This window comes from Blennius ocellaris (assembly GCF_963422515.1).
Source record: "Blennius ocellaris genome assembly, chromosome: 17".
Classification (NCBI taxonomy): domain Eukaryota; kingdom Metazoa; phylum Chordata; class Actinopteri; order Blenniiformes; family Blenniidae; genus Blennius; species Blennius ocellaris.
The window spans coordinates 13276430-13303003 of NC_137666.1; the positions used below are offsets into that span (position 1 = coordinate 13276430).

General features: G+C 42.6%; 2 protein-coding genes across 3 annotated transcripts; both read left to right on the plus strand.

The window, feature by feature from the left end:
- Positions 1-1168: 1168 nt before the first annotated feature.
- shprh (SNF2 histone linker PHD RING helicase) lies at positions 1169-17304 on the plus strand. 2 transcript variants are annotated; one of them, XM_080512468.1, is made up of 30 exons: positions 1169-1298; positions 2601-3193; positions 3418-3547; positions 3669-3887; positions 4034-4112; positions 4829-4988; positions 5124-5226; positions 5311-5570; positions 5669-6310; positions 6403-6654; positions 6746-6824; positions 7318-7481; positions 8002-8258; positions 8983-9104; positions 9295-9383; positions 9599-9691; positions 10301-10408; positions 11057-11199; positions 11296-11469; positions 11782-11844; positions 11933-12158; positions 13124-13265; positions 13796-13893; positions 13969-14040; positions 15170-15358; positions 15472-15564; positions 15662-15748; positions 16359-16537; positions 16649-16729; positions 16805-17304. In XM_080512468.1, exons 2-30 carry the CDS (start codon positions 2609-2611, stop codon positions 16899-16901), a joined length of 4986 nt encoding a protein of 1661 aa, XP_080368594.1. In that variant the 5' UTR covers positions 1169-1298; positions 2601-2608; the 3' UTR covers positions 16902-17304. The 2 variants fall into 2 exon arrangements, with proteins under 2 accessions (XP_080368594.1, XP_080368595.1); XM_080512469.1 differs by having other exon boundaries at positions 4829-4979.
- Positions 17305-17921: 617 nt separating this feature from the next.
- On the plus strand, positions 17922-25308 carry LOC308142296 (pancreatic secretory granule membrane major glycoprotein GP2; the record flags this gene model as incomplete). The annotated part of the gene is made up of 8 exons (XM_080512644.1): positions 17922-18026; positions 19836-19940; positions 22041-22201; positions 22283-22418; positions 23690-23784; positions 24335-24503; positions 24880-24994; positions 25089-25308. The coding sequence occupies 8 exons, from the start codon at positions 17922-17924 to the stop codon at positions 25262-25264; spliced, it is 1062 nt and encodes a 353-aa protein (XP_080368770.1). The 3' UTR covers positions 25265-25308.
- Between the last annotated feature and the right edge of the window lie 1266 nt (positions 25309-26574).

A 26574-nucleotide genomic window follows, 5' to 3' on the forward strand; every position in this document is an offset into this window, starting at 1 on the left:
CACACGGTGGGTCTCTCGCTCTCTCTCTCTCTCTCTCTCTCTCTCTCTCTCTCTCTCTCTCTCTCTCTCTCTCTCTCTCTCTCTCTCTCTCTGCACTGATGATGAGATGCCCCCATATCCTCGTCTTCCTCACTGCATCCAGAAAGCAGGTTGCTCTCACTGCAGTGTCCCTGATTTGGACCAACAGTTCATACACCTCCGGAAAGCACAGTTGGAGCATCGATCAATGGCAATTTCAAGGAGAAATGTAGAGGTGATTCATGGAAAGATGTATGCATAGTTACACAGTTGATAACTTGAAACACCAACAACATTCCATCAAGTTAAATGGGAGTTTGGGGTTGATCAACATCTGCACATAAACTAAAGAAAAAAAGGCCTCGTCAAACTTCACATGCACCATGTTTCCTGCCTGCGTCGTGTCTGGCTCCGACAGATGTGGCGTATGGGAGCTGCAGCCGCAAATAAGAAGCAAGCTTTGCTGCCAGCGTGTGGCTCATATCCGGTGCTGCATCTGAAATATCAAACATTTTCCAAAGAATAATTGAAACTGTTGGGTCACAAAACAAGTTGTAAATGTGAAATTGTAAGGCGAACAATGGAGGTATTAAAACACTAATGTCCAGGATTAAAAACTGCATTTTATATCTATTAAAAAAAAAAAAAAAAAAAAAAAACTGTATCTGGCTGTGCAGGCCAGTGTTTCATCCAGAGCATCATTATCGATTATATGTTTACAAGTTTACAAGTTACAAGTTTACACATGTTTACAAGTGTGTCAATAAGAGTGCCATCTTAATGAGTGCTCTCTATTCAAGCACTGTGTAAAAGTACGATTATTTGCATCACTGGGTGCCTTTACCAATCTAAAAAAGATAAGCTTGTTGTGATGTGGTTTACAAACACATATACGTTATGTATATTTATAAAATATGGGAAAGTAAAAAGCAGGAAAGTTGTTTATGACGTCACAGATAATGGAAGCAGCCCAGGCAACCATTTATTTAGAATTTGTTTTTTTATGCTTTAAGAATGTTGAGAAATTAGTTTTGATGTGGTCGAGGATAAATAGAATTGCTGAAATATATCGATTTCTTAAAAAAATGTATTCCTGGTGTCATACGTAAACAGTTCCGCCTCTCCGACGTCACTTCCGGTATTTAAAAATGTCGGACAGTGCTTCCTCGAAATGAATTGTTTTGGTGATTTCACGCTGGACTAGCCGGGGCTGCTTCAGTATGAAACGACTCCTCAGACAACTATAAAAACCCGGAGCGGTTTGAAGGAGACTCATACAAGTAATTCTGCTTCTTCTGCTATTTTCTTTCATTGCGGGAATACGGAGAAAATGCGCCGTGCTGTGAAAGAGTGCTCTCGTTTAAAAACGCAACATCGCTGCTTCCTTCCCAAGGCGATTAAACTTTCACTCTGAGTTTTATTTTAACTTGAGAACCATCTGGATAATTTCTTACTCAGAGTCAGATTCGCTGTGAACAACACAGACGATAATTGCACGTCAACTGGAGCAGCCTCACTATTGGGTGTACATAACCCAGTAGTCACATTAGCTGGTGCCAGAGACACAGTTTGGACTATATGATGTTTGTTTTTCACTCTGATTACTCGTAAATAATCTGATCAAGACTCTGAATCCTTGTCAAGTGATAACCTCGTGAAATAAATACTGAAGTCAAGTACAGATACCTAAACAATCTGCAAAGCCTTAAGAATCTCTTTGTGCTTTCGTACTTCCCTCCCGCTGGTTTACGTGTTAATTCAAGTGTAATTATTAAGATATAACTTGTTTCACTATGTCGCCCACTTCACTGTGAATTTAATTATGGAAAATAATGCTATACAAAGCTCAGTTTATTTATTATCAGTACATTTTACACGTTATACAAAAGCAATATTCAAAATCAGGTGCATACTGTATCGGAAGCCCATAAACAAACTTAACTTGGTCAGATAACATTGATACACTGAAGTTAAAGTAAAAACAAATAAATCTCCATTAAGGCTGGACAAGGTTTGAACGTTTTTAAAATGAAGCAAAACTAACTTTACATGTCTTTAATTCCCTAACAAAGATGGCATTTGTGAACATAATAATTATAACTCTGCAACATCAACAGCTGATTAAAATATTATCTGTTTTTAGTTATTCTCACCTCAGAGTGACTCAGACTTTGTGTGTGGAGTTTGAATTATCTCCCTATGTGTGTGTGTTGGTTTCCTCCTACAGTTCAAAAACATGCATGTGCAGTTAGTTCATGGATGTGAATCCCACTTTAGTTAGTTGGGATGGACTCTATTGTCCCATAATCTGAGCAGGATTAAGTGATACTTATAAGAGAGGAAAGGAAATCTTCACTCCCTAAAGATTTGAAAGTGTAGTCATGTAATCTTAGAACTAAAAATGCATTTAGGTAATAGAAAAATGTTAACATGTTAACCTCAAACAGTTTCTTTGATCATTCGCAAATAATCCAGTTTTTTTACATTCACTGAATCAGAATGCAGGACATTCGTTTTGTTGTCCAATTGTAGATACTTGCTGTATTATTTTTAATCTAATATGATTGAAAATTTTTTTAAAGATTTCACCATGAGCAGTCGAAGAAAGAAGGCCCCTCCAGTGAGGGTGGATGACGATGCCAAGAAGAAGCTGGACTGGAACATGCTGGAGGACCGTGTCAACGAGGCCATCCAGGAAGACGACCAGACGCCAACGTGCTCCCTTCTTTCTGTGAACTCCACTTCCAGCTGCACCTTCCTCCCTGCAGCAGAGGACATCACGGACGCCGATTCCATCCACTCTGTCCGTTTCTCAGAGGAGCTCCCAGGCACTTCTTCAGACATCACCTCCGTCTCAGCCTCTCTGGCTATCGCCGTGCTGCCAGCTCTGAAGCTCAGCCACGTTTGGAAGGCCCTCATCGGGGAGTTCAGCGTCCGGCCAGCTTGGCTTCCAGACGACCACGAAGAAAGAGCTTTTACGCTCCACAGGGTGGGAGATCAGCTCTGCCTCAGCTACAGCGGCCGCGATGAGAGCTCAGCACTGCAGTGGAGGCCTGATGAGGACACGTGTACGGCGGAGTGCAACCTCAGTCGAATCCCACTGGAAGATCTGGACTGGCTGCAGAAGAGGAGGGTGCTGCAGCTCTGCTACCAGGCAGAAGACGAGTTTCTGAGGGTACGGCAGAGCTTTCGTTGTTCAGAAACAATGCATTTATCCAATCCCTCTAAGTTCCAGATTGTGGTTTCAGAGGTAGTGAAAGCTAAGATGTCCTGGAATGAAACTTTCACCTCCACAGGGTCTTTCTATAGTACCTTCTAAATACATCCAAAACTGAGGATCTTAAGAAGCCACAGTCACATCATTTCTTACTCATGTTAACGTTTGCCTCTGCTCGGCAGGTGGGGATTTACTTGTTGGAAACTGGGCTCGGGAAGCCAGAGTTCCTCAGTGAGGGAAACTCTCGGCTGAAGAAAGCAAATCAATTGATGCAGAAGTTAATGGAGTATTTCTACGATTTCATCATTCCTGGTCAGTGTCTCGCCCTGGAGTCTGATGCAACGCAGTGATACAGGCTCTGGAGCTCCATGACAGCTTTTGCAAAACATCGGCATCCTGATGAGGAAGTTCTTTCCTTGTGTTTTGTATCCAGAAGTTGTAGAAAATGAGGAGGAAGAATGCGATACTGACCTGGAGAGGCAAAACGTGGAGGAGCTCTATGATTACGTCAGACTTCTGCACCAGGAGGAGAGCCAGGAGTTGACCTACGATGTCCAGCACAAAGCTCTTCTTCCTGTCCTCCGGCCTTATCAGAGCCAGGCGGTCAACTGGATGCTGAAAAGAGAGAAATTCAGAAACACCTCAGCTAAAGGTGGTCTCATTGTTGTTCATGTAAATCGCACTTGAAATCTTGGTTTGGATAGATGTGGCCATCGAAGCCACAGTTGTTATCCAGTCAACATCACACCATCTTTGGCTTTTAAATGCATTTTGTCACTCCGTCTTTTTTCTTCACAGAACAATCGCTGCATTTCCTCTGGCGGGAGTTAATTGCATTGTGTGGCAAGAAGTTGTTTTACAACCCATTCACTGGCTGGTAAGATCCCTGTTCTTCATTTGATAAAGGAAGCAGTTCATTTATAAAATATAGGCGCCACTGCAGAGCAAGCTTACTCTTCTTTTGACATTTTCCTGTTCGGGGCCACAGTGGATCATCTTCTGTATCGCGTCTCCTTAATCACACCAAACGCCTGCTCATCCTCCTTCATGTCGTCCTTCATCTTCCTCAGCTTCATCTCAACACCATTTCTCTCACTTTACCACCAAACGGGGCAGAAATCTTTATTGTTGCGTGAAAACGCGCTCGTGCTTTCTGTGGTTTCTGTGCGGCAGGTGAACATGTATTACCATTCAAACCTCAGCTGTGCAACGCAGGACAATGACAAAATTAATTAAATGGTGAAATAATAATGTTAGTGTTTTGGTTTTGGTTTGTACAGAAAATTAATTGATACATGATTGAATTAATGAAACACGTATCTATTTAATGACACAATTAAGTCATTATTTATGAATTTGTTTAGTTTTTTTTTAATTCCGGCAATTTTAGTCCTCCATAGTAACCTCCCCTTGAAGCTAGAATAATTAGCTAAGAGAGAGAAAGCGTATATCTCACCCTATCTCTTCTTGGGAATATCGCCCTTTCGTGCTCACCGTCAGGTGAGTCAGCCAGAGTAAGTTTTTAACTGTTCTGTAACTGCATCACGTTTTGTTTTTCACATCTCCACTCGTTGCTACGTTGTTTCTTTCCAGCTTGATCCGAGAGTTCCCGCTGGCTGGCATCGAGTGGCCTGGTGGGATGCTGGCGGACGAGATGGGGCTCGGAAAGACGGTGGAGGTTCTGGCGCTCATCCTCTTTCACACCCGGCAGGACCTCGAGCAGGAGACCCTCACGCTGCCTGTGGTGAGGGTCGTGTTGTTCTGATGTGCTTTTCCTTTCCGTCTCCTCTTCACCTTCACTCACCTTGGTTCCTGTTCTACTTACTAGTGAGGGATTTACGATATGCATTTTAATGATTTTTCTTTTTTTTTTTTTTTGGTTTTACAGGGAAAATCTGTGAATTACTTTGTTCCTCCTCCTCCGCTAGAGAGAAAGAAAGTGAGCCGCCGCGAGGCCGAAGCTCAGACGAAGATTAAAATATCCTACCCCAGTATGTCGCTCGTAATCCTTTCTGATGCGCCTCGTAAGTATTTCCAGCTTGATTCGACATTTTTAATATTCTTTTCTCCCGCAGCCGTGCGTGTCATGCTGCTCACTGCAATAAAGGAGATGAGATCTGGCAAGGGAGCGTCAGTCAACGCCATCTTCACCTACACCCGCGCCACTTACGGCTACGATCTCCTCAAGAACCGCAACCACATCAAGAGGACGCTGACGAAGCTCATAGATGAGGGTGTGGTTGATCGGGTCAAAGGTCGTGGCCTGGCAGGGTCATTCAGGCTGGGGAAGAACTACAAAGAGATAAAGAAAACGTTGGCAGCAGCGACCAAGTCTGTAAGGAAACCCAAACGTTTTCTGACAGAAAAGAATTTACTGTTTCAAATGTGATTTTATTTTGATGTCTTGAGTTTTCCTGCATTTATCTTCGCTAGAGCTTTAAAGCGACAGAGAGCACGCCCAGGAAAACATTTCAGAGACGAGCAAAGGAGAAGGCAGAAGCAGCTCTGCAAAACTCCCTCTCAGGAGATCAAACCGATCCGAGGTCCCCAACATCCGTCTTTCCCGTGCCCGAGGAAACAAAAGCAAAAGAGGAGTGGGACGAAAGCGCCACCGAGAAGGCAGATCGGTCGGACGACGCGCTCGATTCCTCCGCTGCACTTTTGCAGACGTCTCGAGAGGAACGAGAGCCAGGCGCAGAGGAAATGTGCAGGGCAGATTCTTCAGATCTCCCTGAAGAATCTTCACAGCTCGAGGAGGCCGAGACCCCGACCAGAGCCTCTGTTGTCCCTTTCAACACCCCCGATTATCGCTTCGAGTGCATCTGTGGTGAGCTGGGCATCATCGACTACAAGGCCCGTGTCCAGTGTATGAACTGTCAGCTGTGGCAGCACGCAGACTGTGTGAACTATAAAGAGGAAAGCCTGGAGACCACTCCTTTCTACTGCCCCCACTGCCTGGTGGCCATGAAGCCGGTGTCCACCGGTGCGACGCTCATCATCTCGCCCAGCTCCATCTGCCACCAGTGGGTGGAGGAGATCAATCGGCACATCCGGTCCTCCTCGCTGCGAGTGCTGGTGAGGGAGCATGAGTCCTTGATGTCGTCGTCTTTTTAATATGTCTGTTGGTTTTTTTTGGTTTTTTTTACTGAGATATCTTCTCCTCTCAGGTTTATCAGGGCGTGAAGAAACACGGGTTCATTCAGCCCCATGTGCTCGCCGAGCAAGACGTAGTCATCACCACCTACGACGTGCTGCGCTCGGAGCTCAACTACGTCGACATCCCCCACAGCAACAGCGAAGACGGCCGCCGCTTCCGCAACCAGAAGCGCTACATGGCCGTGCCCAGTCCCCTGGTGGCCGTGGAGTGGTGGCGCATCTGTCTGGATGAGGCTCAGATGGTTGAATGTCCCACTGCCAAGGTGAGCTGAAGGTCAGCACGTCATGTGTCTTCGATGTCTTTTTATGGTCGTGGTTTTTTTTGGTTTGTTGATGATTTCTTTTGCCCGTCAGGCAGCAGAAATGGCCCTACGTCTGGCATCTGTCAACCGCTGGTGCGTCAGCGGCACTCCTGTGCAGAGGGGCCTGGAAGGTACCTAGCAAAATTCTTTCCACTTAAAAAAAAATCCCATTGCCATGCAGCAACCAATAATGACATTACTTGCCAATAACACAAAAACATTTTTCCAAAAGTGTTACATCATTGGCTGATTATTTTATTATTAAAATAGCAGATCATTCTGAGAATATAATAACTGTACCCAATAATGTAAAAGTAGAAATACTGTATTCTGTTTCTTGGAAAGAAATATTTCTTTCCGCAGTTTTTGTGCCGCTTGATAATCAAAAATAGCAGATCTCAAAGTTGCCATATTTATTCATTTCTGTGCCCCAGTCTTTCTCAGTGATGGAAATGTGATTTTATTTTATTTCATTACATTATTGTCAAGTCTTTTCATTCATAATGGCCTAAGTTACCACATTGCTGGCAGTTATTGCATTATTGATTGCTAAATAGCAAGAAATAGTTGCCCAAATCTTCATAGTTGAAAGAGATCATCGGAATGATTTTCTTCTTTGGTTAGATCTCTATGGCCTCGTGCTTTTCCTGGGCGTTGACCCGTACTGGGTGAAACACTGGTGGGTCCATCTGCTGTATCGGCCTTATCGACGAGGGAACACGGAGCCTCTCTACAACGTGATCGCTCAAATACTGTGGAGATCCGCCAAAAAAGACGTCATTGATCAGGTACAGTTTTTTTTTTCTTATTTCCAGAAGGACCTCAGTTCAGGTGGAGTTGAGACCCCTGCGGAGTTTGCATGTTCTTCCCATGAGCTGTTGTCTCTGAGTACTCCGATATTCCCCAAAACATGCATTAAGATGCCATGAAGTTCTGATGTGCGACGCTCTGTTCTGACCACAATCTTGAGTGTCAACTTTAATAGGCCTCAAATTGTAGAAGAAAATCCCTCTATAAAAAAAGTATGTGAGGATTTTCAAGCCCTGTGAGAGAAGGGCTTATTTGTGTTGGCTTGACTGTTGCACAATCCTTCAGTAGCAGTTATATAACTGAGAAGTAACTCTGCTTGTCCTAAGGACACTATATTTATATATATATATATATATATATTCACACTGTCTGATTACTATGATTTTGTTAATTTGGCTTTGGAGACTTAAAAAAAAAAAAATTTCATTTCACTCAGTAATCCCTTCATAGAGTGTTTACTGGTCTTGAATCTTTCTCTCTCTCTCTCTCTCTCTCCAGATCCAGATCCCCCCTCAGACAGAGGAGGTGCACTGGCTGCGCTTCTCCCCCGTCGAGGGTCACTTCTACCACCGTCAGCACGAGGTCTGCTCGCAGGACGCGTTGGTCAAACTCAGGAAGATCTCCGACTGGAGCCTGAAGCTCGGCAGCCTGGACCGCCGGACCGTCAACACCATCCTTTGTCCGCTGCTGAGGCTGCGGCAGGCCTGCTGCCACCCCCAGGCAGTGAGGGGGGAGTTCCTGCCTCTGCAGAAAAGGTAAACCATCCTCTGGCGTCAACGCTGCGATTTCCAGAGGTTCGGTTAATTGCAGCATTGCAAGTCTGCTGTAGAACTGTATTTCAGTCACAAAACCACTGCAACTTCAAACACACGGTCAAATATATGGCAGATGTGTATAAATGGCTTTAAGTTTTGGGGGTCCGCCTGAATACATTTCCCATATTGGGATACTCACTTATTTGTATTAGAGAAACAAACGTCTGAAAATAACAGACAAGCTTGCTGAGAGATTGTTCCAAGAATCCAGCCAATCCTCCACAAAACCACCCCACTGCCCCATCATCCTATTGTAGCTTTTACATCCGTGTTGTGGGCTTTTATGGCTCATAAGTTGGATCTCTCCATTTCCACTCCCAAGACACGGAGCCACAAACTACTCACAATGGTGTTGTGAGCACTTTGCGTGGTGTGCGCATGAAGCAATGAAAATGCTTGACTAATTGAAATCTATTTAATTTACGTCACGTTGACCTGTCTGGGCCACTGGAGGTTGAAACTTTTTTTTTCTTTAACAACGGCTGCGGGAGTTGATTAACATCAGCTCCATCAAATCAGCATCACATCATTAGTGGCTGTAACAGACCCGAGCGAGCCGTTTGTCACCTATTCAGCGTGAAGCAGTGTTTATTTAAAGATCCTGTGTGCTTTGAGCTGGGGGGGATGTGTTAAGTGGGTCTATCCGTGTGCCTCCCCTCGCCAGCACCATGACAATGGAGGAGCTCCTGAAATCCCTGCAGAAGAAATGTCGAGTGGAGTGTGAAGAAGCTCACAGACAATTGGTGTGCGCACTCAATGGTCTGGCTGGGATCCATATCATCAGAGGTATAAGACGCCCACATATGCACTTGTGCTCATTTGCTCGCTGTTTCCCATGGGAATCCCGTCAACCGAAACACAAGACGTTTTGTTTCGCGGGGCGTTATGTGTCTGTGTCGCTGCAAAGCGCATCTTGGTGGCACAATGTGTGACGGACATATTGAGTGTCAGTAAGGATTTCTCTCACCGCCCGCAGATGAGTTTGTAGAGGCCGCCGAGATGTATAGAGAAGTGCTCCGTTCATCAGAGGAGCACAAAGGCCGACTGAAAACGGATTCATTGCAGGTTTGTGGTCTCGTCTCTCTTTCACCAAAGCTGAAGCAATTTAATGACGTGTTCACCCCAAAATATAATCAACAAGACATCGGCTAAATTTATCACACAAACTAAAACTTTTTTTTTTTTTTTTTTTCATCCAAGTCTGTATTTCAGTGGATTTAAAGTGATCTAATTGAAAATCTTGCATTATTCTTTATTTATTTCCATGTTTGGTCAAACAGAGGCTTCATGCCACACACAACTTGATGCAACTGTTGAATGCAAAGCATCCTGGGATTCCTCCCACGCTGAGAGACGACCGATTGAGCGAAGAGGTAATTCAGAGGAAGTATTCTTTATCGTCAGGGAGATTCAAACTGTTTCACTTCAACACTGTATTATTTTTGTTTTCACTTAGAATTGAAACAAAACTTTAGGATTCATTAGTGTACACGTGCTCATTTTATGTTTAAAGTTTGACTTCACAGTTTTTACCACGTTGGTCTGAATATAAGACAAATCGGCCTTTTGCACGGTTCACATGAAGATCAATACAGGCAGGAGTCCCCGACACTACAGCTGAATATAGCTGAAGAAATATACGTGATAGAGAAAGTTACTTTTATTGTTAAGCTACATGAAGCCCAATATGAAAAAAAACTATTGAAAAATGTATCATTTTCCAAGTCCAAAAGAGTCACCAGCAATATAGACACAGCAAATGAATCACTTTAAAACAGGAAGATGATAAATGATTGTGTTACATTACTTTATTTTTTATTTAATTTGTTTTACTTTTTTCCTTAAGTTAATGAATAGGAAATCAAAAATACAGATGATAAAGTATCAGTTGGGATTTCTAAAACAAAAGGAAAGAGATTAAAAAAACTGAACCTAAACGTGTTTCTGGGGCAGTTCCCTGATTAAATTGTGTGTCTCTGCAGGCGGAGCAGCTGCGGCAGCACTACATGACCAAGTACGACTCGGAGGTGGCGGACGCCCATCAGGCCCTGCAGCCGGTGCTGCAGAACATCAAAGAGCTGAAGAGAAAAGTGAGAACTCCTCCATCTTCACAGAAAGTTCAAGTTAAGCACTTACTTATATATAAAAAACAAAACAAAACACAAAAACACACCCACAAACTAGTACAACACTGTATAGCACATGTATCACAACAGGTAAATTAAATAAATGTGCATTGTTCAATTTTTTTTCGATTTGAAGATTCCTTTTATTTTTTTGTTTTTTTTGTGAATAGAGCAGAGACTAAATAATTACTTCAGGTTCATACACGGTACCAATTTCAATGTAGCAGTCATTGAATAGCACATTACAGTCAAATACAATGTAGAGCGAAAATCCTATCTCGCATGAGCAATCATAGGTAAAGATAGAGAAGAAAAACTGTTTTCACAGGAACAACCCTGCAGGAAATAAAGACTCAGAGGTGGGATCTTTCTGTTCGCACTAGTGAAAGTCAGGTGACAGTAAAAGAGAACGAGGAGAGGACAAGAACAAACACTGCTGCTGATCTGATGTGGGATCATAGAAGAGACACACATGAATCAGTCAATTATAGAAGTAAATAAGACATGTGTTTGTGAAAATGACTAATATGGCTCATCATGTTGGTATCATTAGTATTATTTGGTTTTTAAATGTCACTGCTCATAAAACGCGATTGATTTCATCTCCCCCAGGTGAAACTGAACTCTCCCTGGTGGCTGGAAGTCATTCAGCGGGCGACCCGAAGCGCCACCGACGACGATCTGATGTTCCGAGTCAAGAATGAGCTGACGTCCAGCTACAAGCCGCAGGCCAACAAGCTCTCCATGGCAGACAAGTAAAACAGCCTCACCGAGATGGCCGACGTTCATGAAGTTGTCCTCATGTCCTCAAGCGCTAAAAACAACCCCCGATCTCTCCGCGCGCGCTGCAGGTTTCGTGACGCCTGCGGGCTGCAGTTTCTGCTCACCACGCAAATGCAGGATCTGATGAAATCTCAAAAGACTGTCCAGGAAGCCGTGAAGCGTCTCGAGGGGCCCGCGTCTCAAAAAGTCATCCACCAGGCAACAGTTTGTCATCTGAGGCCGATGAGGCTGCCGCTCAACAAGTGGGTCGCCACCGCCTTGTTTCCTCTTTTGAAGGAGTTTTTCTACCTGATATTCAATCAGCGTTTGTTTACAGCGTCAAACCAACAGATTTTAGTTGAACAATTGCAGCTGACAGGCATTCCTTTGTTGAAAGATTTATTTCCCCCTGTCTTGTCTCTTGACAATATATTATACTCAGTAAGGCATATTTCAACAATTAGCTCAACTCTCTCGTTCCCTGTATCATTGCTACTATCGTTTATAAGAAAACCTTACCATTTATGGTCAACTTCCTTCATTAACTCACTTTGTCCTCCCTCGTCCTGTTTCAGCTGCGTGTTTTGCAAAGCAGACGAGCTTTTCACCAATTACGAGTCCAAGCTGTTTTCTCACACGTGAGTTGAGCCGTGTTTTCCTGCATCCATCAAGACAGACAACAGCACTACTTTACGATCGATTTTTAAACATTTAAATGATTGACAGGGTGAAAGGTCAGACGGCCATCTTCGAGGAGATGATCGAGGATGAGGAGGGGCTCGTGGACGACCGTCTCCCCACCACCAGCCGAGGTTTGTGGGCAATGAGCGAGACAGAACGCACCCTGAAGGCCATCCTGTCCTTCGCCAAAGCCAAGCGTATGGACCCGGAGCTGGTGGAGGAGGGAAACATGTTTATGGAGCTGTTTGAGAACTGGAAGAAAGAGTACAAGGTTTGTGTTGAACTCACACGTAAAGGCAAACAAGGTCAAACTAATTTAATGTAATTTGCTATTCTTTGAATATTCTCTGAATCAGTGCTATAACAACCAATAATGTAATAGGACATATGAGCCAGAGGAGCATTTAGAAATTGATTGTAAAACACAATGACTGCAGCCAATATTATACATATAAATAAATAAATAAATATACATAGGTAGGACGGCATTTCTTGGAAAACAAAAAGACAACAACTTTTTTTGCAGTTTTTGTGTAGTTTGCTTATCAGAAATAGGTACAGTGTATGACACAGTCATCATGTTCATTTGTTGGTGATACGGTATATAATCTGCAGCACTTTCTGTCAATCACTGCTGTAAAAATCTATTTTAACTACTTTATTACCTTCCTGTCTTTATTACATTCAACAAGGCCAAAATGAGCGACACTTTTTGCCATTTTTACACTTTTAGTTTGAAGGAAAGAGGATGATAAGAGAAATTTGGTCATAAATCTAAATCTATAATACATTTTTCCAGTTTTAATATTCAAATTAGAAAATAATTTAATACAAATGCATCGTGATGATGCAACTTGAGGCAGAAGTTTCTCTGCCAGAGCAAAATAATGACATTATTTGTATATATTTGCACCTAAAGTAAAGGTAACAAGCAATTTTAGCACCAATTTAGCATTTTTCTTCAGAATTGAACTCAATTGGAAATAAAATATGTTTCAGATGAAACCTTATAGAGTAAAATCCATTTGTTCCCAGACGTCTCTTGGTAGAGTTTGCATGTTGTCATTGTTTATTTTTCCTGGTTATCAGCATTCTTCTCAGTCGACTCAGACTTCGGCTCCTGTGACCTTCGTAAATAAAATAAATATAGAGAAATGGACGGAAATCTGCGGTCGGTCACGTGCACTGAGCTGACGCACTCACTCTCTCTCTCTTGCTCTCTCTCTCTCTCTCCAGGTGCTGCATGAGTACTGGATGGTGCTTCGTAATCACGTGTCCGCCATCGACGAGCTGGGCATGGCGACCGAGCGGCTGCGAGTGCGCCTGCCCGACGAGCCCAAACCCAAACTCCTGCACATCATAGAGCCGCACGAAGCGAGTTACATACACTTTACATAGAACTTTACAGCTCGCTTATTTCGCGCATCCTATAATCTACACGTTAGCAGTTTTGAAAGTAAGCGAAAGGAAATAACATTTATTTAAAGCTGCACATCACAGGTACTGGTTATACATGCTAAAACTAATGTTACGCTCAGTGGGACTTAGTGAGTTAGCTCTGGATCAAAGAGGCTCTTTCTTATTTTGGTGCAATACTTATAGTGACCAGCTAAATCGAAGCATCTACACAGTGTACAGGACAGAGAGCGAATCATGAATTACTTATTCTTCAACTGAGTAGTTCATTCTTCTAAAAGTAATTAATATCAGGTTATAAGAGACATTTATTTCCCCAACACAGATTATTATAACTCATTCTCTCAACTTATTCACCATCATATCCGCAGGACCCCTTGTTTCAAAAAGCTTTTTTTTTTGCAGCGTCTGACCCTGGCATCTGTGCTTTCACTCTTTTTATTGCATTCCTGACCTCTCCGTCCTCCTTGGGTTGTTTTCACTCGCAGGTAGAGCAAAACAGAGTGAAGCTTTTGAACGACCAGGCCGTGGCCAAGTCTCAACTGCAAAAGAAGCTCGGGCAGTTTCTGTACCTCACGAATCTGGAGAAGGTAGATCTGCTGTAACGCAGCACAGATTTCACTGCGCTGGTCTCGCCCGACGATAACGTGAATGTTTGGTGTCAGTCGCAGGACAAGTCCACCGGAGGGTTGAACCCAGAGCCGTGTCCCATCTGTGCCCGGCCTCTGGGGCAGGAGGTGAGTGCTGCGAGCTTCAAGTGTCTGTCTTGAGACACTGGCCTCAAACTACAACTCTGATTGGGCCCTGAACACCAAGTGGTGCGAAGACCCTGTTGGAATGGAAGGGAATATTATTAGACTTTCTTCTTTTTCTTTCCTATGTGGAAAGGCATATGTAGCACATCAGGCCGCACTAAAACATCAGTTACAGCCAAACCAACAGGAGGTCCGCCGCCATTTTTGTGGCGGTCTCCTCCTCGGGGGACGATTTCGTTTTTGCTCTTAATGTAAATCTTTTTTACTTTTAATATACAGATATCCTGCCTATGAACTGCTAAGTCTGCTAAAAAAAAAAAAAACCTTTGTGTTATGATTTTATGTGTCACTTTACTTAAAGGTATAGTAGAGGATTTTCTTCTTCCGGGTGGATCATCAAAATAACTGGCCCTCCCAATTGTCAATCATTCTGGTGATATATGACGTAAGCCCGTCGTACGTGCTCGTCCCTGCGCGCAGCTCACTCCACACGGTCCTCATAATGCCGGTGGCCGACCCGACGCATTATTCTCGGACATTTTTACACAGTTTCACCCCCTCTGGTGCAAATCTTCTTGTAAAGTGAGCTTATGTGAGCGATGCCGACTTGTGACTTGTAAACAGAGCGTGCACGAGGAGAACTGGGCTCGTGCATGTCTCTCGCACGCGTTTTAGTAGGCGTTCCGTCTCGGGAGCAGGTACAGCGTTGCGCATGCGCATTTTTTTCAAATGGTGGAGAGGGCGGTTCTTTCCTAAAATTCTTGAAAATCCTCCTGTATACCTTTAAACAAAACAAAAACAAAGCGCAATTTAACTAAACCTGTTAATTACTAAAACAGTAAAAATGCAATATAATGCCACATATTAAATGTCGAAAATGAGAATATGTTTCAAAGTTTTTAAATAACATTCCCATTTCAATGTGATGCTTTCAGTACAATAAAAAAAAAAACACTTCAGCAAACTCAGTCACATTCACACAGTTCAGTGTCTGACCCGAAGGCGATCGAAGCACTGACCGTGGGATGGGACGACGGCCCGTTCTCCTGACTGGGCCAAAGTCGTCCCGGGGAGTTGAAAGCAGCGGTTTTCAGTTCTTTTCCCTCTCCAGTGGGCCGTGCTGACATGCGGCCACTGCTTCTGTAACGAGTGCATCGCCATCATCGTGGAGCAGTACAGCATGGGATCCCGGCGGCGAGCCATCAAGTGCGCCATCTGCAGGCAAACGACGTCCCACGCGGAAATCTCCTACGTGTTCACGACGCAGTCGTCCAGTCAGGACCAAGACATCCCGGTCAAGGTCGGTCCACACCGCTCACACAAACACGGATCTGGATTCGGAGACTTTGGATCCTTTATTAATGGGAGTTTTCGGGTTGGTATTGTTAACTTCCCTCTTCCTGGGTTTGTTAGGGAAGCCACTCCACCAAAGTGGAGGCTGTGGTGAGAACCCTGAAGAAGATTCAAGTGACCGACCCCGGGGCCAAGTGTCTCGTCTTCTCCACGGTAACTGCAAACGATCTACCACAGTGATTTATTTCGCTGATGTCCACTTCAGATTTGACCTTTTTTTTTCTTTGTGTCTTAATCTTCTTGTACACAGTGGCAGAGTGTGCTGGACATCATCGCCAAGGCCTTGTTTGACAATAACCTCGAGTTTTCTCAAATCAATGGGATTCATAAATTTCAGGTTTGAATGTTTTCATGTGTTACATCTTCATCATAATCTTTATTGTCACTTCAAAGTGACACTGCTGATGTTTATTTCTATTTACCTTTTAAGAAGAGTGAGTTTCCAAGCAGTTGTTTCCATTCGCCAGCCCCTTTAAATAGTTTTTTGAGACATTTCCCACCAACTTGCTGGTATTATGCCGCAATATCAGATTTCTTTTTGAGGGGAGATTCAAGACAAACTATTGATCAAAACTGCTGACATGAACATGAATGATCGACGTTAAAAAGATCCTCTTCCTGTCAATGCCTCGTCCTCATATTAGCAAAGGTCTGTAAAGTGATTAATGATGCTGCAATGGGGCAACGTCAATCTAAAAGATAAGACAATTAAATGATATTAGAGGCAATCAAAAGTTTAATACTGTTGCTTTATTGATGTTAAGATAGTTAAAAAAAAAAAAAAAGTGGGATAAAATCATCATATTAAGCGTTGGTTAATAGAATAAAGTACACACACAAACTGATTGGTGTATCAAAACCTTTTTGTTCTCCAAGAGATAAATAAGAAACGGTTGTATTACTATCGACGAGCTGTGACTTGAGTTTTATAAACTGTCCTTTTCCAGGAGAACCTGAGCTCCTTCAAATACGAAGAAAAGATCAACATCCTGCTCCTGCCTCTCCACACCGGCTCCAACGGCCTGAACATCATCGAAGCAACGCACGTGCTGCTGGTCGAGCCGATCCTCAACCCGGCTCACGAGCTGCAGGCCATCGGCAGAGTGCACCGAATCGGCCAGACCAAGTAAGAGCCACGGGACAACGGGTCCACCTTCGAAATGATGAAACCGTAAAAAGGTGTAGCGATCGTTAGATGCCTTTAACTTTATTATCATCACAACTTCTTGTCAAACAGGCCGACGTTCGTCCATCGATTCCTCATCAAGTCCACCATCGAGGAACGAATGCAGGCGATGCTGAAGACGGCCGAGAAAAGGTGCGTGGGGGAAATCATCAGCGCGGGTGTTTGGCCGTCTGCACCGGTAGTGACTGTTTTGCCGTGTCGTTGCAGTCACACCAGCACGGCCATGAAGCACTCGGAGGCGGCCGTGCTGACGGTGGCCGACCTGGCAGACCTCTTCACGGAAGAGACTGAACCTCTGGAGTGAAAACAACACAAAGACGCCCTTTTTATCTATGTGTTTGGTTAAAAAAAATAAGGTCTCCGATTTTGCACATTCCACTTTTTTTATATGAGCGCTCTGAAGTTACAAAGTGCATTTTCCGAAAAGATATTTTGGCACATGATTGACAATAACTAGGGACATATCAATCCTTTTTTCAACCTTTTGGCAGCAGCTGTGTTTTTGGGACACTTGCCGTTGTGTACACATGTTTTTTCTGACTCAATAACAATTTTGGCTGTTTCACCTCCATCTTTGACGATTGATTTAGTCCGTACTGATGTCTGTGGTGATCTGATGTTCATTTTAATGCAACTTCTCTGGATGTAAAGATTTTAACTAATGTGAGGTAATACACATTGTGCTGGCTGCAGCCATGAAATAAAAGTCCGTCAGCCTGTTATACTCTGCTGTCTTCGTCCCTTGGTTTATGCCTTTATTTTTCACCCTTTACTCTCTCTAAACAAGTAAAAGTAAATTCAGGTCAGGAGCGGAAGCTTGTAGGAGGATTTTCCTCGACGAAACTGTCTTCTTTGATGGTGAAAACAATGCCAGACGGGGATGTCTGACTTATTTGCAATACAAAGAAAGCTAAAGATGCAACGTCTTGGAAACAAATCTTGTAAATCAAACCCGTTAAAGTTAAGAAACGTGAAAAAGATTTCTGCCTCCCTGTGGCAGCCGACTGTCTCATCCTTCTGTTTTATTGTCACTTTACAAATTGTCTGGACAGGTTTAACAGCTGCGCGGTTGTTTTATTGAGGTTTCCCCTCATTTCGCCACACTAAATTTGGTCAAAATAATCCTTTTTTTTTTTTGTGTGCGTGTGTTTTGTTTTGCATTTGCACACTGTGGGGTTTTGTTAAACAGTCTGCTTCACCACACATCCCCTCACAGGTCCTTGGCTTTGTCAGTGAATTGCCCTTGACTCGTAATGAGCTTCCTTTCACCTGACTGACAGGGATTCCCGCACCAGTAAAGATTTTTAAAACGTGCAGACAAAAGATGGGGACAACAAAGAGAGCCAGCCTCGTGCTGCTGCTGCTGCTGCTGCTGCTGCTGCTGCCGCTGCTGTTCTTTACATGGTTACCAGACTCCTTGTTGCTCCCTGTAGGAAGGAAGGGTTGTAAGATGTTTACTAAGAGGACATCGCCGCTGTAGGCGGTGACATACGTGTTACCTCGGACTCCCCTCAGTTCTCCCTATTCATGTGCGGAATCTCATTGTTGGCGCGGGCATCATTCAAGCTGGTGTTTTAAGGCCGAAGGGAGGCTCCCAGTTCATTAGAGCCGTGTTTCAAGGGCCCGTAGTGAGAGCCGGGGTACTAAGTCTTTCTGGTGACAGCGAGCTGTGGGGAATACAAGATTGAGAGAGGGATTTTTTCTTCTTTTTTTTTTTTTTGAGGGGGGGGTTGGTAAAATAAAGAGGGCCGAAAAGGCAAGCAAGAGTGGCCGAGGTGAGAGAAACCAGAGGGACAGGGTTTGGAAGATGGCACCTGCGAGTTTGGTTTTTGCCTGGTTACTGTTCAGCGTGAGGATGGTCGCCGCCTCGGCAGTGTATCTGGAGCCTGAAGAGGAGGGTGAGTGCACTGCTCAGATCCCACACATCTGAAGATGTTAGAGGTCAAAAAAAGGAAAAGGACAAACTTATGATGCTGCCTATTAATATCATGAGTTCATTCTTAGTTTTCCGGCTGCAGGCTTGTTTGTTTGTTTTTTTTAATCTTCCATCTACAGCTCTTGTAAGATTAGTACATAATTGCTCACTGCATTTGCACAGAAGCAGATCTTTATCTTCTAAAAGTGTTTCGTAAAAGTCATTTATTTTTTTTATGTGTAGTGAAGTACTTGCAAATTGGTACAATGCAAATAACTTCACCCTGCAGAATCAGTGTTATCAAAACAAACAAAAAAAGCCTCTGTTTATTAGGATTTATCAGGCTAATGAGAATGTTCCACATTTTCTACTGAATTAGTCATCGTGAACACAGGAATATTATAGAAAACATGAATATATAGTACTTTAGATTAAGTTGCTACTGTTGGGTTTCTTCACTTTGCTTTTGGTAAAGAATAATTTCCTCCCAATCAGTGAGATTGATGCTTTAACTGCTTAAATAACAACTTCTCAAGTTATTCATGCAAATACTGCATTGATACTCAATAATATGTCTGTACATCCATCCAGTAAGAACTTTATCCAATTTAGGAATTTTTTAAATGATATCAATTGTAAATTGTATATACTGTAATTTTGGTCAGATTAATGATTTTCAATAGATTTGTTATGTACAAATTTGACTTAAATTTAGATGTTCAAGTGTTAAAATATCCTTTATTCACATTTTGGGATGAAAATGTGAAATTTCTAAACATACATGTGATATTTTAGTCGAATATGAAAGGGTTTATATTGCATCTTTAGCCTTCAAATCCATAATGTAAAGTGTAAATCACTCTGGGGTTTTTTTTTTGTTTGAAATGTTAAAGACAAGTTTAAAGTCACGCTGTGACGCTTGAGTAAATACACTTATTTGAACTTCTCCCTGGCCTTTAGTGACTATTTGTGTGTGAATAGAATATATGGGTTGTTGGGCTTAAATATGTGATGGTAACTATGCAGGATTGTACATGCAAGTCTGAAAAGTAATGAGCAAATTCAAGCATTGGTGATCACTTTCAAGGTATATCTAACCCATGTTTCTTTCTATTAGAGCTCAATGAAACTGTCATATGTACCAATGACCACATGGAAGTTGTCATTCCAAGCGCATTTTTTCTCACCAAAGTGCCTCCAGTTTACGTGAGTCCACAGCAGCCAACCTTCAACTGAATATAGCTTTTTTTTTTTTTTTTCCTGCTTATTGCTTTGCTAAACAATGGAATATTTGTCATTCCTTGCTGTGGTTCTTCTTTGTAGGTCTGGGATTTGCATCTAAATGACCCGGAGTGTCGCGGCGTTGAGGTGGAAGACGTCTACGTCTTCAGCATAAAGACGAACCTCTCAGACTGCGGGACCGTGATGGTATGCTCGTCCATCTTCAGCCAATCATTCGCTCTCTGACAGACACCCTCAGTCGGTTCCTGCAGGGCCCGAGAGTGTAAATAAAGCTGCTCGTGAATTCAGACAGTTAGAACAGCTCTCCACAAAGGAATAAGACACCAGCTTTAACCAATATGAAGACAAACTGCTCCCAGTATCTCCGTCCTCGATGGCATAAAGTCTCCATCATCTCAAGCTTCATTCACAAAATGAGGATCTTTTATGAGAAAAAAAATTAAGAAACTTCTTGTGGCTTTTTGCATAAGAGTAAAAAATACCCCAACTTTTTTATTTTTTTCCCCTGTTGTGACGTAAAGATGGACTGTGAGTCTCTGTGTTCTGATTGAGGGATCATAGCTGAAGACGGGCAGAGAAAGGCACATCCTCCGGGGCCAGACAGAAAGCAGCGAGGAGAAAAGAAGGGGGAGTGGCATTTATGTCAAGACAGAAGGGCAGTGTTGTTCCTTCGCCTCTATAACAGCCCATGGCTTCATTCAAAGCCCCGGGGGGACCCTGAATGGCCTTTCTGGCTTTAAATTATCAGGATTTACATTGAAATGATTATTTGTTGAGGTCCACTGAATAGTAAGGCCGTAAATCACTTACCAACAAGCCCCCTGGTTTATTTTAATCCCACCAACTCTCATGGATTCCAATTTTAGTGACGTCTAAATCCTCTTTTCAGCCTGCGAGTGTCCTTCAAACGCTTTCTTGGAATGTATCAGTTGTTTCTGCCCTCGTAAAGCGAGCGAAAGGTTAACGGAGAGCGAGTTTCCCGGTCGTCCACCTCAGCATTTTACAAGTTTCTTGCATCGCAGCTGAGGAAAGTGAGGCCTGTGTGGATTAGGTGGCTGTTGCTAAAGGGGAAGAATGCCGTAGCTGTCAGAAAAGCTTTCACCTTGACTGTGGAAGCCCTTTGAACGTCGCCGTCAGAGCAGACACAAAGCAAGCGTTGGGGGTTTACAGGTCAGATGTTTTCACTGAAACCGAACAGCTCGTGTTTCACTGATATTTCTGGATTTATAATCTCTGTGTGTGTGTGTGTGTGTGTGTGTGTGTGTGTGTGTGTGTGTGTGTGTGTGTGTGTGTGTGTGTGTGTGTGTGTGTGTGTGTGTGTGTGTGTGTGTGTGTGTGTGTGTGTGTGTGTGTGTGTGTGTGTGTGTGTGTGTGTGTGTGTGTTTGCCAAGAAGTGGTAAAAGATCCGAGCTCGGTTTGATTTGCCCCATCGGTGAACACAGAAAGTGTCTAAACGTCATGCACCACCTTTTACACATCGCCGTTTTATTGGCTTTTATGTACGTCAGTGGTTTAGGAAAAAAGAAAGGGAAAGAAATCAAACACCATCACTCACATTTACAGTGTGTAAAAGGAAATCTATTGAAGTGGACAGTTCGCCCCAGTTCCTTTTTCTTTAACGGGACGTTTACGACTTCACGATGCCGCAGCCATCTTTTTACATCTAGAACATATTAAAACGAGTGGTTCTCGTCTACCTTCAACAACATAGTGTTTCTGTTATGCAGTTAACCAAATATTTGTCATTCTACCAGTTACGAGTTTCTATTTCATCAAACGTAGAGGAGCTATTGCAGCTCCTGCACCTGAACAGTATGAATTTGGTGGAAAAGTAACTTTTTCACCATTTGTTTAAAGATGTTAAACATCTGTTATTGTACAAATTGATCCACATTAGTGGATCTAAAGTCAACAGATTTTGGTCTAATTTGACTTGGAACAGCTTCAGTGGCTCCAAAGTGTAACATTTCTAAATAAATTATTTCAATATTTTCAGTTACTTTGCGAAAACTAATCAACATTTAGGATTTTTATTGCTGTCAAATGCATCAAAATGCTTTTATGTATCGAGTGGACAGAAAGTTTTTTTTTTTTTTTTAAATCATCCTAATGTATTTTTATGTGCAAATGTGTTTTAAAGAGCATGAATAATAACAGAGCTGCACTTCACTGGCAATAACAAGGTTCAGAAGGAGCAACAGGCTCATCAAAATAGAATAATTGTCACTGTTGATTTTTGTTGATTTCTATTTCAGCACCTCCAGTGAACTTTCCATCTCTCCTCAGGCGTCAGATGACACACACATCATGTTCATAAACACCATACACAACAACATTTCCGATGTCATCACAAGAAACTACATCAACATAACCTTTGTGTGCCGTTACCCCATCAACTACATGGTGCAACAACCCAACGGGGGCAACTTGATCAGAGTGGACGTCAGGTGCATTTGTTTTTTTCCTTCTCGCTCCCGCTCTGAATGAAACGCTCCCGTGAACACGTTTTGGCCCCTTCCAATCTACAGAACCATCACCCTGAACACAGAGGATGGGAATTTCTCCGTGTCCATGCTGCTGTACAAAGACGAAGCCTTTCGGGACCGATGGACGACGGTGCCGTCGCTCACCCTCGATGACGACATCTTTGTCAAAGTTTTCATGGTAGACCCTCCCTAGTTCATCGTCACAAACAGTGAGGAGTTCATGACAATCCCAAAAGACAAAATAGTGTCGGACTCATCGAAATAGGTGCGGCTCCTGTAAATAATAACAAATCATGACACTGCCTCAGAGAAAGCACCTCTTACTACCAGTTGTTATACAAGGTCTCCTAATCATCTCATAAATTATAAGGGATTATTGAGGACATATTTAAAATTATTGCAATTAAAACAATTACATTGCAGTACACTGATACTAATAAAGATGCGCACACGATATTTTAAAACGCAAACAGGAATCGAGAAATCAAGAAATACGTCACATACAGACTGTTTTTGAAGCTGCGCATCATGAAATATGTGTGATTTGGTTCAGTTTTGTACCAGTCCTTCAATTTCTTTACTAAATAAATGACAAATAATGGTTTACTTGTATGACTTTCAAAAGTCTAATTTAAAAATATATCTGAAATTATTATTTTATTATTTAAAATGTTCCCATTTTGAGTATTTTAGGGAGCGTTCTATCAAACTCATATTCATTTACTAAACAAACAAGAGTTTTTTTTTAAATATTCATTCTAACAAAGCATTTCTTAATGTTATTCTTATTCTATTTTTCTCAAATTTTGTTCTTCAAAACAAATGTATTGGTTTTTGTTCTATTCTTCAGTACATCCTCCCATCCCTATCTTTCTCTTGTGCCACTTTCTACTTATATATATCTCAATATTACATATTTTGGGTGGCATGGCATCTATAAAGGTGAGGTATTTTGATTTTAAAAAATCCAGTTTTTACAGCAAAAGAAACCCCCCTCTGAATTCTTTAATCATTGTTTCTAATGTGCATTTTGTCAAACATCATTCATGGCATGCATGTAAGTTTTGTAAAAGCGCTATTTAGTTGCGATATTAGGATTGAGACAGTGTGTATGTCGTGCTGTGGAAAAAAACAAAACAAAAACACGCGAGCATTTGAAGCATGCTCGTGCTGTGCAGAGCTCTCTATTCACAGCTATTTTTGGACTGGTTTCGGCACGTTGTCCCCTAATGTTAAGCAATATGTTGTCCGTGCAGATATTCTCAGCAACACTGGAGATCTTGAACTCTGCTCGTAACCCGATAGTCACTCGATTGCTGCTCCGCTTCGTCTCCTCGCCGCTGAAAACCCCTTTTGGCACACCTGTTGTTTGGATACAGTGAATCAGCAGTTCACACCGTGGCTGAGGGAATGACTGGACTCATCCTCTCACCCCGTGTGTCTCTGTAGGTCCCGGCTCACCTGATGCTGCGCGTGGAGAGATGCTGGGCCACTCCGACCAGCGATCCATACAGCAACATTCAGTACACCTTCATCCGGGACAGGTTTGTCCAGAGACCCCTCATCGTGAGCTTTAATAACTCGCGATCTTCTTGGACGCACGCTCAATGTTTGTTGGGGTTTTTTGTTTCTCCACTGGGCTCCTCTTGTTTCTTCACATTTCCAAACAGCTCCATGTCCTCTTATGGGAACGCTGTTGAAATCTGAAATAAGAGAGTTTGTTGCTTCAAGGGCCGGCCAGACAACAACTTTCAGCGCCTGGTCATGTGACTCCAGTCTGAGAGGCCACATGCGTTTCATTTCAACAGCTGTGCATACCCCTGACAACCGGGCAGTATTTGGTCCCGTTAGCAACGGCAGGGCGATGAGCGGCGCAGCGATTTCACAGAGGGAAAGCAGGAATACTTCAACTTATCTGTGTTGAATCACTTCTGACTGTGTTTACATATTTCCCAACTTTAAAAAAAAAATCATCACACAAGCTGAATTTTATGTCTCTACTTTCAAAGTTTCTCATTTTATTTTTGAAAGCTGGGTATCAGCTGCCCTCCCTGACCCCCTTGACCCCTCTGACCCCTCTGTGTCTCTCTCTAGCTGCCCCGTGCTGTCAAACCAACAGACGCTGAGCGTGATGAGGAACGGCCAGGGTCCCGAGGCCGCGTTCAGGATACAAATGTTCAAGTTTGTGGGCAGCTCGTACACCGACGTCTTCCTCCACTGCAACGTTCAGATCTGCCACAACGGCCCGGGACTGTGCCAGCCTGTGAGTCAGCTCACGCAGCAGCCATTCCACCAACTGGTAGTCAGAGGCTTGTTCTGACGAGGCGGCTGCTATATGTGAGGCTTACGTCCTTAATATAGACCCATCAGTCTGGACATGAGCTGCTTGTTAAGCCATCGCTTCGACGATAAGCAAAAGACGTTTGATTCAGTTATTGAAAATGCTTCTGCAGAATTCAATCTTTAATCGATTAAAAAAAAAATTGTATTGTCTCCCTTCTTTGCAGTTTTGAGTCAGAAAAGTCGAATTGCCCAGTCAATGAGACATCCATAATCACAAAATCATTTTGTTCCACTTCAGAATGTTTCACAGCTCAATTTGATTTAAGTGGGAAAAGTGAACTTTGTCTTCCAAACAGAACTGCTCTGGTGAGAACGGATTAATGAGATCGAGGCGAGACGTCCCTCTCTCACATACTGTGTCTTATGGACCAATAAGACGAGTATTAAGCAGCAGCGAGAAACCTAATCCGAGTATGTACCTCATACTGATCCTCAACGTTTCGCCCTCTTATTTTGGCATTTCAACCATCCAGAGGTCATAATGCATGTGTCTTCCTCTCTGCAGCTGCAGCCGGAGTCTTGTCTGTGGAGACCTTTGTCCTCGGGGGGCTGCTGGTGGTCCTGCTGCTGGTCACCATAGTGTTTGGGAGGCTGTGGCTTCGCTCCAGGCGTTTCTACCCGGCACGCGAGGCACAGCTCACCCTGTCCAACATACAACACATCTCCGAGGTGGCCTCATGAACCACAGATCTCATCCAGTTGACCAACGGACACAGAAACGAACACGTGAACGATGGAAGTGTTGCTTATTTTCTACTATTATGATACAATCCTTGATTTGCAAGACAAAAACGAAATAAAAAAATTCTTCTCAAGCTTGTCTCATCTTCTTTCCATTAGATAAAAAGTAACATTTGGACATCTTTCACTTGATTATTTTGATGTTTATGCTACTTTATGTTGTTTGTGAATAACATTTGTTTTGTGAAAAAGTGATAAATTCATAAATTAAACTTTAAACAGACTGGGATATCATCAGTGGGTATAAATGAATACTTTTAACAAGAAGTTATCATTTATTACAATCATTACTTATACTCGTAACAGCTACATCCAGTACATTTGTTGTAATTTTATTATATGAACAATATAAATATGTAGAAATATTGTGTTGATATGTATTTGAAAGGTAAAATACTAAATTTAAATCTGTAATTTCTCTCTGTTACATTTTTAGAACGGCCTCTCCTTTTTTGTGTGTCATACTAAATGTAAATTATTGAACATTGCAAAATAGATCATATGCAACTAACACTGCACAGCATTGAAATAGTTTCCTTTTAATTTTTAACAGCTTTTGCTATCATCACCCAAAGTATAAGTTACGGCCTCATGGATCTGCTCTAAACTCTGCTTTTGGAAAAGTTATAATGCTGAGTTTTTCAATGATTGTCTGCTTCCTTATTTTACAACCTGTTAGAGAAGGAAACAAAATGCATGAATGTTGTTATTTAGAGTTGCACATCAACAGTAAAATTGTGTAATTTGATTATGTAAAGAAGCCTCAACAGAAAAATCTGTGGTGGAACATGTAATGTAATTCATAGGACAACACAGGTCTGTCAGTCATGGTTGTAGCTGCACTGACTGCAGATGTTGATGACGATGAAGACATGCTTTTAATGGCAATTAATGAAGGAAAACCTTTAATTCATCAGTAGTTTTCAGTCAAAGATTGTACAACATTGTAGTCACATCTTTTCCACAACTCACCGTCGTACAATGTATGGATTATCCATCACAGACATAACCTAAAAGTGACTTGCGAGACTTGCCATCTTCTATCCTGCTGCTTTAATTGAATTAAATCACACCTCCAGCAAATTTAGAGTCATGGAATAACCAAAAATATTTTTGGACTGCAGGAAACGCACACATCCAAGGAGAATATGCAAACTGCACAGAGCAATACCTGGACTCTAACTGTTGTATTGCTGTGATGCAGTCGTGCTGACCACTGCACCACCATGCAGCTCCTTCCTGGACATATG